This window comes from Diabrotica virgifera, chromosome 1 (assembly GCF_917563875.1).
Source record: "Diabrotica virgifera virgifera chromosome 1, PGI_DIABVI_V3a".
In the NCBI taxonomy this organism is placed as follows: Eukaryota; Metazoa; Arthropoda; class Insecta; order Coleoptera; family Chrysomelidae; genus Diabrotica; species Diabrotica virgifera.
Genome location: NC_065443.1, coordinates 32,927,658 through 32,943,102, shown reverse-complemented (window position 1 = coordinate 32,943,102; position 15,445 = coordinate 32,927,658). Strand labels below are relative to the sequence as shown.

Sequence of the window (15,445 nt, the reverse complement as noted above, 5' to 3'; positions counted from 1 at the left end):
GTTTGAAATTTTCTTTAAGACCAATATTAATTGAGCTATACTTCAATATATGTTGGCACTTCTTCGTCAAATGCTAAATATTGTAGTTTCAAAGTCAAAAGACGGGAAAAGTATGCATTTTTGGAGGACAACTTGCTTAAACTAATTTAAAGTATTTAAAAATATCTATCTCCAGAAATCAAAAAAAAAAGTTTCTAGCTAAAGAATTAAGTGACTTATAATGAAAAGAATATCAGTCCCTATTTTTTTCAGCGAAAAGTGATCGCAAGCAACCCCCTAATCACTACCCTAATTAAAATTAGTTTAAAAAAAATGGAGTTAAAAGCGAATAACTAATTTTTGAAGTTTGGAAAAAAATAGCTTTTTCTTCAGAATAGCAAGATTAGCATCAGAGATAAGAAAAAATGTTTAAATGTGAAATTGTAGCTTATTTAATTCCCAAGGAACGGGTTTGCAAAAAATTTTTCTACGGCAAAAATTGAATGAGCTATTGACAAATAAAACTTGTAATAACATGCAAAAACCACCTTTACCATCCCTTTCAAAGTCACCTCTTCTTGCGAAAGATGATTTTAAAAAGGTTTAATATGAATAGGCTTGTCGATCTTATAAAAACCTATACAGTTGTTTTTCACCAAACTGTCTAAAATGAAAAATAAGAAAGTTGCGGTTAAAAAATCAATATATTTAAAAAAAAAAAGGAGAAATCCAATTGGAAGCATAATAATGTAAGTTAGCGATGTTTTTAGTCATTGACCTTATTCATTCTTATTTATTTATGTACTATTAATAGATTGTAGAAGTTTGACTGGCTTAGAATAAATAGTTTTAAAAAACTGGAGTTAAAAGCAAATAAAGAATTTTTGTAGTTTGGTAAATAATGCCATTTTCTTCAGAATAGAAAGATTAGCATCAGAGATACGAAGAAATGTTTCAAAATAAAATAGTAGGTTATTTAATTCCCAAGAATTTGGTTTGAAAAAATTTTTTCTACGGCAAAAATTGAGTGAATCGTAAATGAGTATATCAAAAAACAATGATTTTTTCTATAAAAAACTAACACTTTCGATAGCGAATAAATCTAAAACTATTAATTTTATCAAAAAAATGTATAGAACATTTTTTGCTTAGAGTTAATATTTTTATCAACTTTTGCGGTCAAAGCATAATAAAAAGTTTTCACCACCGAGATGGGTGGCAACCACCCCCATGGTAAAAGCGCCTTTCGGAATCATATAGATTTTGATCCTTGGACTATCCACTACTTATTCTCAAATTTTCAAGTAATCGATCCATTCTGTAAAAATTGCGAGGTGAAAAGCTTCGGTTCCTGGCCTATTGTTAATTTTTAAACATTTTGTCGTCAGATTTCGTTAGTTTCATGTTTACTTAAAAAAGTTAAGTGATAAACAAGCAACACAGCAATAAAACATAATTCATAAAGAAGTTTTCTGGAAAATTTTAAGTCAAAATATGTAACAGGAAAAAAGTCACACACCACAAAAAACGCTTATTTCTCGGGACACTGTGTGGTGTGATGACCGCGGTGTGGTGAATGGCTAATTCTGGTCATACTTTATGTTTTTGATGGTTCTGAAAACGAAAATTATTTTTATTTTGAATATTACGTGGGGGAACATTTGCAAAATCGCAATTTTACCCTTTCAACCTTTAATACCGACGTTATACATCCTCAAAATAATGCTTATTTCTCGAGATACTGACTAGGGGTGGCGAATGGCTAATTAAGACATTTCTTTATGTTTTTGATGGTGCCGAAAACGAAAATGATGTTTATTTTGAATTTTGTGTGAAGGAATATTGTCCAAATCGCACTTTTACCCTAAAAATAAAAAAGTGAAATCACGATTTTTGCGGTTAACTCACTACAAATCTTTTCCAGTGTAATATTTTTTATAGCATATATTGGTCACCTGTGTGAAGACAATCAGACCCACTGTAAGCTTTCATTCTTATTTTTATAAAAGTTATGAATTTTTAAAAATAAAAGGTGGAGATTCGTGAATTACACAGATACATAGCAAAAGTTAGGGGAAAAAATTTGAAGTTTAGCTTTTTAATCACGTTTATGTTAAAATATAGTACAAAGTAGTTTTCTGGAAACTTTTAAAACCAAGATGTTTTATAAAAAAAATGGTATAACTTTTAATTAAAAAAAAGTGATTTATAAAAAAAAGTAAATTTGCGATTTTGGCAATATTCCCCCACCTAAAATTCAAAATAAATTTTATTTTCGTTTTCAGCACCATCAAAAACATAAAGTAAGACCAAAATTAGCCATTCACCACCCATGGTCAGTATCTCGAATAATATGCGTTATTTTGGGAGTTTATAACGTCGATATTAAAAGTTGCACCATTTTTTTTTCTAGACAACATTTTTATCTAAATCTGTCCAGAAAACTTCTTTGTAGTTTATACTTTAACATAAACGTAATTAAAAATTTAAATTTTAAAGTTCGTCACTCAACTTTTGCGATTAAACTTTGCAATTATGAATCTGCACCTTTTATTTTAAAAAATTTATAATTTTTATTAGAATAAAAATGAAAGCTTGATACAGCTTCCATTGTCTTAAGAAAGATGAGCAATATGTAACAAATTTAAAAATTTCAGAAAAAATATTAAAATGGAACAGAGTTGTAGCGAGTTAAAAGCAAAAAACGTGATTTCATCTTTTTTTTATTCTTAGGGTAAAATTGCGATTTTCGCAATGTTCCCCCACATAAAATTTAAAATAAACCTCATTTTCGTTTTCAGCACCATCAAAAATATAACGTATCACAAAATTAGCCATTCACCACACCGTCGTCAGTATCTCGAGAAATTTTTTTGGGGAAAAAGGAGAAAGCGTTTTTTTGGGGGCGTGCAGCTCGTCTATATGCGATTGTCGATCAACTGAGCTCTCTCTGCCGTAATATGATTCTTTTTTGATTTGCTAGCACCTCTTTTGATTTGCTGGCACCCAAAGTCTATTCCTATTTCGATTGACATGCATTATCTAACTATTTATTTAATTTCGGATTTATCTTTTGATAGCTTACCTTTTTATATAATTTTTTGTTAGTTCCCTTTTAGCTGTTAGTAGTTTGACTACTAACAGCTAGACACTTAGATTGACGTAAAATTTGGCAGACACATAGCTAATAAGTCAAAGAAAAAAAGTGATACTTGCCGATATGTGCTTTTGCCCTGGGGGTGAGTTTCGCCCCTTCTCGGGGATGAAAAAATATATGTCCAAAATAAGTTCGGAATTAGATAAACTGACTAATTCTAAGCAATTTTTGTTCCATAGAGTTTCGTCACCAAGTCAATATTTTTCGAGTTATTTGCGAGTGAATATGTTAATTTTTCAACAAAATAACCACGTTTTTAGACAGTTTTTCGCAAATAGGTAACTCAAAATGTATGTATTTTGTCGAAAAAATATTCTTAAAAATAATTTATAAATAAGTCTGTAGACCCAGTATAAGCAAAGTTGTAACTAATGAAAAGTAGGATATTATTCGTCAAATTCCAAATCGAATATTTCATCGAGAAATATCCAAAAAACGGAACATTTTTGGGGAACACTATTTACAACTTTTTTAAAGTGTTTAAGAAAAAAGGTTTATTTTCATTTAAAAAAAAAAATTCTAACATTAAAAGTGAGTTACACTCAAAATATTGTTGGTCCTATGTGTATTATTTGGTAAAAAGAATCGCGAAAAGTACCCCCTAATTAGCATCCCAAATAAAATTAATAGTTACCGCATCACAAAAGTTACTTTGTTTATTTAATCCTTATACCAGGGGTGGGCAAACTTTTTTTAGTAAGGGCCACAAAATGTTTTTGGTCTATTACCGAGGGCCGCAATATTTTCTACCTTTACATGTTCGAATTTTCAACTTTATTAATTTTGTTAAGGGGGGAGGCAATGGTTTTAAATCAACATTTTAAGCACTTTTGTATGAATTTTATTCACAGAAAATTATTATTGATGTTTTTTATGGCCATTTTTGAGTTTTTGATATCACTCAGAAGCCAAAGTAACAAATTTTTTTGCAAAAAAGTGTGCCAATCAACATATTTTAGTATTGTTAAACAAAAAATAAGCATAAAACAAAAAATACATCGACAGCTTTACCTCACGAAATGTCTAAAGAAAATATATGATAAATTTCAGGTGGATCTGTCAAGAAGCTTTTCAGTTAGATTTTTAGTTGAATTGGTTTTAGTGTGGAAAACAGTTTTAAGAAAAACTGGAAGTTTTTTGTCTGTCAAATCGTAAAGTGATGCACACCAGAAATGTTTTTAAATCGCGGAATAATTTACAAATGAGAAGGGAGAAACTGTTGAATGTTTCTCACTATGCTCAAGCTGCTGCAAAGCGAGTCGAAGGTGGGGATATTAATAATGCAGTATTTCCGGTAATTTTACTCCGGTCAAACTGAAATTTTTAGAAAAGAGTCTTGAAGTAATGTACTTTCAAAAATAATAGTTTTGTTGTAAAACGAAAACTAGAAACGTCTTATATTTCAATTCAATCAGAGAGTGTCATAAACACCCTATCCGGTTTCAAGCTCCTAAGCTATTATCAGAGAGCGTATAAATGACTTTATCTGAATGAACTAAAACAAATCCGACTACTAGTACCGATTCACAAAATAACTCGAAACGGGTGCCGTGGCGGTACACGTATCGTGCAACATTGGTCCGAAATTTGACTTAATGGCTTGTATTGCCAAAATATACAAATTAATCTATAATTTCTAGTTCAATGTAGACTGGTACAGAATCAATTTGAACAAAAAAATGATTTCTTAGAAGTGATAAGGAAAATGATATAATATCATCAAAATCTTTGAAACGATTTTCAAATTCTGTCAACAAATTACAAAGCTTTTCTTTATAAATTTTAAAATTATTTTCTTATACAAATTAATCTATAATTTCTAGTTCAATGTAGACTGGTACAGAATCAATTTGAACTAAAAAATGATTTCTTAGAAGTGATAAGGAAAATGATATAATATCATCAAAATCTTTGAAACGATTTTCAAATTCTGTCAACGAATTACAAAGCTTTTCTTTATAAATTTTAAACTTATTTTCTGGTACATTATTAAATGATTTTAATTAGGAAAATTATTGAACTAATTCTTTCTTTTTTATATGATCAATGAATAGTTTTGAATAGTTTGAGTTTCATTTTAAAAGTTTCATTTTGCGTTCAAAACTTATAAATTTGGCAAATGTGTCACATTTTCCATATCTAAAAATATAGCAATTTCTTCCCCTAACTCACAGCACCTTTTAAGAACATTTTCTATACTTAATATGACTGTGGTATCTATAAGACATCAGTATGTTTTGTCTCTAACTCTTCCAAATATGCTATGAATGCACGATGATTTAATCCTCTTGAACGAATAAAATTAACAATATTAGTTGTAATTGAAATGACGTTGTCTACTTGCAAAACATTTTTGAACAATACCTGCTGATGGATTATGCATTGAAAAAGTACCTAATAAATCATGTTCTGGAAATTGCTCATAAACGTAATCTTTAAGTTTTCTCAACATTACAATATTTGCTCCTCTTAAATTTGGTGCTCCGTCAATTGTTACACTTACTAGGTAGTTACGGGTTAATTACGGGAAACTTTGCGGAAAAATCACCCGCTGCGAAAGTGTTAATTAATAGCTGCATTATCTATATAATTATTAATATTAGCGATAATTAAACAAAAAAATCTTTAAATGAAAATAATTCACTTTTTTCCGAGGGCCGCAAAAAACTGTTTAAAGGGCCGCATGCGGCCCGCGGGCCGCACTTTGCCCACCCCTGCTTTATACGATCTGTAAGTTTCATCGGTTCAAAGTGCTTATTTTTGAAAAGGATGTAGTTAAAATGGCTTGAACGAGTCACTATTCCCGAGTTTATGCAAATTTTGAACAGTCATAGCATAACCAATTTTTATCTAACATGAAAATAAAAAATTAAAAATATCCAGAAAAGCAAAACGTACATTTCATTACTCTTTGAGATTTTTGGTATTACTAATAATTTTTAAGTTATTTTGAAAAAAAGCACTTTTTTTCAAAATTAAAATTTTTAAAAACTTTACTTTAAAACCAATTTTTTTCAAAAATCACGTTGTATCAATGAAACTTACGGATCATATAAACACAATATTAATAAAGCAACTTGTGAAGCAGTAACGATTAATTTTATTTAAGTTCTTAATTAGGGGGTAATTTTCCAGATTTTTTTTTCCAAATCAAAAGGGACCAACTGTATTTTGAGCGTAACTTGCTTACATTTGATCTAGAATCTTTTTATACATATAAAAATAGATATAAAAACTCTTTAAAAAAGTTGTTATGAATTTTTTCCAAAAAGTGCTTTATTTTTTGGTTATTTCACGTTGAAATATATTTATTTGAAATTTGGCGAATATTTTTTTTTAGCTATAACTTTGCTTCTACTAGGTCTAGAGACTTCATGTATACTATACACCATTTTTTTACTTTTTTACAAGCTATAATATTTTTGCTAAGAATAGTTTTTTCGGTAAAATACTTACTTTTTGAATTATTTGCGAAAAAATGTCTAAAAACGTGTTTGTTTTGTTAACCCTCCGTTAGTCGCTAGGATAAACGGAGCATCAAGAGTCGCTACGGTGTCAAAGACCGACAATTTAAAAAAAAATTGTTATTGCTATGAAATTCATACAAATATTTTATATTGTGTATAGGAATGACTGAAAAATATTTTTGAAAATGTTTTATTGAAAAACAACAGATATAAAATGAAAAACCCTAGTATAACAATATTGTTATTTGTAATATAAAAATATTCGCTAGGAACCATTTCCCATAATTCCAACAAACGTTTTTGTTCGGTTTCAAAGGACATCTATAAATAAGATTTGACCAAAACTTACCGATCAAATGCAACAATAAAATGCTAAATCTTTACCTGAACTGCAAGTTATGCCAATAAAGTAATAACCACACCGTTAGGCGCTACGGAGTCTTGCACCGAAAATAGCTATAAAACTCGCACAACTGTACCCAAGTAGGTAATAATGTATACTAACACGAGGTTAGTTGATAGGAAGAGGTACAGAAAGTGGCGATAGAAAAAACCAGTTATTTTGTAAATTCCGAATGAATAATGCTGTCGTCGGTGTGTGACACCGATAGCGACGCACGGAGGGTTAAAAGATGAACATATTCACTCGCAAATAACTTGAAAAATATTGACTTAGTGAAAAAACTGTATAAAATAAAAGTTGCTTAGAATTAGTCAGTTTATCGAATTCCGAACTTATTTTGGACATATATTTTTTCACCCTCGAGAAGGTGCGAAACTCACCCCCAGGGCAAAAGTACTCATCGGCATAATATTACTTTTTTTCTTTGACATGTTGGCTATGCGCATGACAAATTTCATGTCAATCCAAACGGTTCTTTAAAATTTATAGCAAAAACCGTCAAATAATGTACTATGTCTCCGTTTCTATTTATTATAGGGGCTTGCTAATTATTTTTCGTAATATATTCGCGCTTTTTTATTTCATCAACTCTCCTGATAAAGCATATTTCACATTTAAAAAAAAATCTGAAGGTATTTGTTTTGGAAACATTTCATGAAGAGCACAGCTGCTAATACCCTTTATGCAATTAGCTTTCTACTTTATTTTGCTGTATATTTAAAACTCTAGGAACCAGTATATTTATAATAATAAATTACTTTGTAATGTTTCAGATATTACTGTTTGTATTACTTGGCGTAAGTGGAATTTTCTGCGAAGTCCCGCCACCATACCCATCAGGGGGATTTAGACCAAGCCCGCAACTATCGCTACCTCAGAGAACATATGGTGTGCCTAATACCCAACCTGCCAAACAACTTTCGACCAAATACGGCCCACCTCCAAGTAACGCTGAACCTTTAGACCCAACGTACCGAAATAACCTGCCTCCAATCAAATTTATACAAGATAACCGATACAGAACTATTCCTGACAGAGTTTGGTCCAATAAAGGTAATTTAGCTCAAAGACCACTATCAACCAGATACGGTGTTCCTGATATAGATTCTCAAAGCAATGTTCAAGCAGTTCCACAAACAATTTATGGTGTACCAAAACAAGTTGATAGTTCTTCTCAATTTAATCCCTCCATAGCTCAGCCTCAAAGAAACTACGGAACTCCTGATAGAGCAGTGGTAGATGCTGCTACTTTGGAGGAGGTTAGAGAATTGAAACAACTTTTACAAAAAATAGAAGCACAAAGAGTCATTCAACAAAATATTGCTCAGTATTCAGCTCCACAAGTACTCAGACAACCTGACAACAGATTCGTACAAAACTTACCGAAACAAAATAATGCTAAATTTCGGAGTTCACTTACTGATCAATATCTACCGGTAAAAGAACCAGAAAATTTTAGAAAATTTGTGTCACCCACTACTGGATTTAACGTTCAATCGGAAGGTAGAAACCTTGACCAAAATCCTAGTAATCAAAACAATGTAAATACTGCCTTCGTTCGTGGAGATCAAGGAAATCCTGCACGCAAGTACATTCCTCCCAGCCAAGGTCTACCAAATCAAGGAAATCAAGAAAATCCGGATCCTTCATCAGTATCCCCCAACTTTGCAAAAAACCCAACCAATTCTTGGAACAACCTTGACTTACCAAATGCTGGTGATGCTCAATCAAATAATAATTTCGATAATTCAGTTCCTTTTCCTAATCCTAATATTGATGTCCAAAAAGTTGAAGTGACGCAATTTGGAAACCCAGAGAGTAGTGGTCGTGTAAGACCTACTAGTAGACCTCAAAATAATAACGGGAACGACAATGATGATCAAGTAAATAATAGATACATTCCGCCTACTATTGAGAGTCCTATCCAGAGAAATCCGACACCAACTACTCAGAGACCTTTTGTTACTACGTCTTCTGGATTTGATTATCCAGTGGAACAGGTAAGTGTAGATAATTAGTACTTATTTTAGTAGTATAGGTACTACTAGTTTAAGTCTATTTAAAATATTATTAGAGAAAATCATGTATACTATGACAAAGAACAAAATAATGCAGGTTGCGGGTAATGCTTAGAACAATGGCGATAATCACATTTATGAGAAAACATAAAGTATGTTTATAAGTATTTACTCATTTACTTACTTACTCCGTTTCGTTACAACCCTTCTTGGGCTTTAGCCGACTCGACAACATGCCTTCACTCTTCTTTGTCTGGAGCAACCTCTACCCAATTCTCCACGCCCATAGCTTTCAGGTCTCCTGCTGTATTATCTCACCATCGGAGTCAAGGGCGTTCGCGTGATCTTCTTCCAGTTAAGACGTCCTCCCATATCAACCTTACTGTTCTTTCGTCCGAATGTCTTCTGAGGTGTCCCGCCCATTGGAGTCTTCCAGACTTTATTTCTTTTATGATGTTGCCGTCTGTGTAAAGTTCTTCGAGTTCTTTGTTAATTCTTATCTTATATTGTCCTGCTGCTTCATCAAGCACAGGCCCAAAGATCTTCCTTTTGATTTTTATTTCTCAAGCACGTAGAATAGAATAGAATAGAAATATGCTCTATTGTCATGGAAAATTGTACAATTTTATCGACAAAGCTTATAAAAACTCAAGAAAACAAAACAATAACAATTCAATTTACTAAAAATACATAAATAGTCATCATAATTAAAATAATAATAATAAAGTAAAACAGAAACAATCAATACTAATAAATAATAAGATTAAAAGTTAAGCTGCTGCATATTATGATACCCAAATATAGATAAAAATAATAATAAAAATACTACCTGTGTAAAGGGTAGGTATCGCAATTTCTTAGTTATTGATTAAGAAAATCTTCTACTGAATAATATGGTCTTTAGGATAGGTAGGCTTCTGTCATTTTACGGAATTTGGGGAAAGTTGCTGCAGATTTAAGTTGTAGAGGGAGATGGTTGTAAAGTTTTTTTGCGGAATATAATATATATTCCTTTACTAACTCAGAGGAAGGGGTCGGTAAATAGACGTCAAAGGTAGAATTTCTCATGAAGTACACAGCACACCCCCACATAGCAATGCAAGTTCCGTGTTAACGAGTGAAACGACGATTGTCGCATAAGCCAGTGGTAGGGCGCGTAACTATACGCCATATGGCGGTAAATTCAAAAGGGCTGTAAAATTAACTTGGATTGAGAACTCATTTTAATGTAAAGGAAAATCAATATAACCTTAAAATAACAAAAGAAAACAAAATCCTTATCCTATACGATAATACTTATTATATCGTTGATTGATAAAAGTATATCTGTATATATTTATCAATCAACGTTTATAATAATTCGTATACTATTTGGATTGTCTTGTGTTATTTTGAGGTTATATTTATTTTCCATTACATTAAAATGCCAAAGTGGTTAAAAAATTAAATAATAAAACATAAAATATAATCTTTATTTATAAAAATGTTTACATGCATGTTTATAAAATATGTTTGTTATCAATTATCAATGTAAAAACTTAAACACAACTAACTTATTACACATATATTTACACAATATTATTATTTATTCATCAGTTTAAACCACACCAAAATTGTATACATTTGGAATAAAACACAACTGCTGTAATTCACTTTACACTTTTTGTTGCTGGATGCACTATTTTGCACTATTTAAACGCTATTTATGAAAAATTAAAACAAATAAATATGGCGTCGTATTTTTCTCAAGGAAATGAAAACTGACAAAGAAAGTGACAGAATACAGAACGAACGACGTGCAGAAACCTGCAGAAATGAGACTAGTGGTGCCATCCCGTGCAAGGGCGCAAACTAGCAAACGTGCGTTGACCTTGAATATCCCTGTTACATTGCTATGTGGGGGTCTGCTGTGATGAAGTAGTCATGATTAGGTCTTGGTGGAAAGACATGTAGATTAGGGTGGAGCGCTGTTATATGGGGAAAAATGAAATAACAATTTTCACAAACGCGGGGTGCGGAATCGATGCTACTGTGGGAAAGGATTCGAAAAGTTAATTGTCATTTTTTTATATTTTCACTCTAAAAACTGCCCCAAGGTGATTTTAATTTTGAAATTATAAAAAAATTTTTTTTTTGCGTTTTTACATACGCGGGATGCGGTATCAATTCGCTTTTAGGATACGAACGGAAAACTTCAATAACACTTCTTTCTATTTCTATTAGAATAACTGCCCCGGCGCTACTGAAATTGGTCTATTTTGAATTTGCAGGCCAACCCCCCGACTTAACGGTGCAAAGAAACAGTTATAACCTGTCACACGAGTGGACCTTCACTCTCCCACTACAGTTCAATTCTAAGTAGGTATTAATTATTCACTATCTATTCAGTACTGTTTCGATAATCGGTTGGTTTAGTACCGTTTTCTGTAGCTTCAAAGCTTAATCGTCAAAGTTTAGTGTTGTGGCAAATTTTGTGTGAATTCGTTTACTGTTGTTATAAACAACTATGGCATTACTCCGGAGTGAAGTATCTTGTCCAATATTTGGTTCTGGCAGTGAGCTCCCTAAAAATGTGTTACCTACGTTTAAAGATATAATGAAGTTGTTTATATTCGTATCTCAAAACTATAAAGGACAGTATAAAAACTGTGTGCGGAAAACCAGTGAAATTGTGACGGAAAGAGTAGAGGAGATGTGGCGCAAAGCTTCAATACCAATCGTAGAACACAAAACAATATTATCTAGAATTATAGCTTACCACGATAAGTATAAAACATTATTGAAACCTTATAAAGGCAGGAAGGACGAAGACGGTTACAAAGCGAAGCTGTTCAAGTTTGGTGAGGATAGCAAGAAATTATTTGATATTGCTACTTGCAAATGTTTAGAGTTCACAGATTGCAACTGTCCTAGAAACCGAAAAATTCCACTACCAGAACGAAATTTCTTAATCGACCAACGAACTGACCGTAAAATGATGATTGGTAGTTTATAGACTCTGAATACCTAGGCCATATTTATTTGAAAACTGGTGACGCCAAAACGATTTGTAACTCTATTCTGACATTCCTTTCCTCCAAGTCTATCGATGCAAATCAAATAATGGCTATTGGTCGTGATGGGACTGCTGTTAACACAGGAATCAAAGGTGGCGTTATTCGTTTATTGGAAATCAAGTTTCAACGTCCACTCCAATGGCTCATATGCCAACTACACGCTAATGAACTGACGTTGCGTCATCTTTTTCAACATCTAGATGGCACAAGTGGACCAAAAGGTTTCGTAGGTCCCATTGGCAAGGCTGTTACTAACTGTGAAGTATTACCAGTTGTTCCGTTCGATGCAATTCAATGTGCGTTGTCCGATATTACCAAATCGACACAAGAGTTAAGCACCGATCAACTATATCTACTGCAAATATGTCAGTATATCAATAGTGGACATTGTGATGCAAGTTTTGCGAAAAGAAATCCTGGTAAACTAGTTCACTCTAGATGGTTGACAATGGCGAACCGGATTTTGAGATTATACGTCTCAAGTCAAAGTCCGTCAGAAAACCTAATCATATTAAGCACATTTATTTTAACGGTGTATGCTCCTATGTGGTTCAAGATCAAGACTGAGCCAATTTGTATTTTTGGTGCCAAACATTTACATGATACAATATAACTGTCGCGCTATTTGCCAAACCATTTGAAGGATGTTATTGACCCAGTTATACAAAGGAATGTATTCTTTGGCCACTCAGAGAATATACTACTAGGAATGTTAGCCGACAACAGACAGTACGTCAGAGAACTGGCACTCCGCCGAATATTGAAGATCAGAGAGACATCAGAGATCGGAGTCTTCCGTATTTTCCAGGTACCTACCTTAAATATGGATGCTGATGATTATATCGATCTGATAGATTGGAAAACCAAGACAGAACCTCCACTTACGAAGAGTATTAATACCGAAATAATATCTCAGGCAATCATAGAGCCACAGCTTGTGGAAAATGAAATCCTGAGAAATATCAGAAAAATTCCGTGTCACACACAATCCACTGAAAGGTGTGTCAAATTAGTTACAGAAGCAAGTGCTGCCATCTGTGGGTCACAGAGGAGAGACGGATTCATTAAGAATAAGCTCAAATCATGCCTTTTGATGCCTAAGTTTGATACTAAGAGAGACTATAGTTCATAGCGATTTTAATGTTATTCTTCAATTTGTAAGTATATATATTTTTTATTTTATATTTACTATTTATTCTTTTTTCCTCATATTATAGTTCTAATAGCTCTAATAAATGAATAAAAAACATCATCGTTGACTCTATCAAATTAAAAAAAAAATAAGAAATTCTAAAATTTCAATCACAGTGGGGCACTTTTTAGACTGAAAATATAAAGAAATGTCATTTAAGTTTTTCATTCGAAAATGGAAGACGCATCAATTCCGCACCCCGCGAAAATGAAATTCGAAAAAATAAATTTGCGCTCCACCCTAATGTAGATGTTTACGAATTAAGCAAACAGTTTCTAAAATATACAAAGATGGAAGGGTTAATATTCCGTGATCTTTGAAGTAACTTATGCAATGTGTTGTTGTTCTGAAGCCAAACCGCTCTTTTTGTTCCTTTTTGTCATTTGAAAATAACATCGAATTGGAAGACCATTTCGAAGATGCGACTCGAACAAAGAAAAATATGTTATTTTTTTAAGATGCTAAATTGAGTTCATTCGAAACAGATCTTATTAGTCTGGGCAGATTATCGGAGAGTAGGCCATTTTTGGGAAAAGTTATTTACCAGCAATGTTATTGCTGAAATGGAATCTTATGATGGTACATATTAATAATATAGGTATGCAGAGTCCGCAAATAGTGTGTTACTTTTTTTGTAAACAAAATGGAGCCCGAACATCGTGTTTTTTTCAATTTTTGCTCTATAACTCCAAATATTTTAACTTTACACCAAGAACACCTAAATTAAAATTCACCGTAATTAAATTCTGCATAGAGACGTCTTTTTCCCGGTTTACTTCGATGAAAATTTCCCCCGGAAAATGCGGGGTTTTCCAACAAAATCTTTAATTTAATACCTTTTGCATACCTATATTATTAATTAAAACTTTAAAAAGGGGGTAAACCCTGTAGTTGGCTGTATACCTTCAATATAACAACGTGGAATGAAGACACTTCTTTTGTATGTAGGCATATGAATTTATTAAAATTCTTAAAATTTATCCACAAGGGAGTGGAAGTACAAAACGTTTTCGGTCAAACTGACCATTATCAGTGTAAACGTCCAGTGTACAAGTAATTGTAACTAGCCACTTCAATAGGTGTAAAAACCTCTAAATTACATTATTGTTACATTCTATATTAAAAAGTAGTCGACATAAAGTCGATGTCTTAAGATTTAAATGATCATACGTGAATGTGTTTTCAAAAGTAATGTGTTTTCCCCAAGAATGCTTCATTGTTTGGATATTTCACATTGAATTATTCTATTTGGAATCTTTCGAATATAAACCTATTTTTCATTAGCTATAACTCTGCTTTTGCTAGGTATAGAGACCTTATATACACCGTTTTTTTCACTTTTGTATAGGCTATAGTTTTGGTAAGAATATTTTTTTTTCGACAAAAAACTAAAACGTTTTGAGTTATTTGCGAAAAACCGTATAAAAACGTGGTAATTTTGTTGAAAAATGAACATATTCACTTGCAAATAACTCGAAAAGTATTGATTTGGTGAAAAAATTCTATAGAACAAAAGTTGCTTAAAATTAATCAGTTTATCCATTTCGGGACTTATCTTGGACATATATTTTTTCACCCCCGAGGTGGGCTGAAACTCACCCCTAGGGTAAAAGCACACATCGGCACCATATCACTTTTTTTCTTTGACATGTTAGCTAGGCGTATGCCAAATTTTATGTCAATCCAAGCGGTTCTTTAAAATTTACAGCAAAAACCGTGAAAGAATGTACTATTCTACACGTTTTGCTAATTATGTGTAGAAAAATTTATGTCAAAAGATGTGATTCTAAAGTAAACAAAAATTGGGACATTACTACCTAAAAGTATAGAAATGTTCGCGAAGTAAAAACTAAATATAATTTTTCATTGTAGGACCCCAATACAGAGAGTCCAAACGTTTCTGTCGCTACAGCTGTTGCAGGTCCTCAAGATGGACAACAATTTTATTTATTACAATCGGATGGAACCTACCAAAGAATAATAGTACAGAAGAGAGAAGGTGGGAGTCAAAAAGATAATGTCTATGGTGCAAATTATGTCTTACAAAACGTTAGAACTGACCCAAATATAGTTTACGCTCCTTTAATTAGTCTAGTTGGAAGATGAAACTAATATTTTTATTACACTGTGTGATATGTATATATTAAGAAATATATTGCTATTTAGATAAAAA

The 15,445-nt window shown here is 32.2% G+C and overlaps 1 protein-coding gene across 1 annotated transcript in view; it reads left to right on the top strand.

Annotated features, from left to right (window-relative positions):
- LOC114325623 (uncharacterized) overlaps positions 1 to 15,445 on the top strand; it is a 34,807-nt gene extending 19,362 nt beyond the window's left edge. The window contains exons 2-3 of the mRNA XM_028273730.1: positions 7,780 to 9,006; positions 15,145 to 15,445. Of these exons, the coding sequence (XP_028129531.1) occupies positions 7,780 to 9,006; positions 15,145 to 15,378 (1,461 nt within the window). The 3' untranslated portion in view covers positions 15,379 to 15,445. The remainder of the gene's footprint in view (positions 1 to 7,779; positions 9,007 to 15,144) is intronic.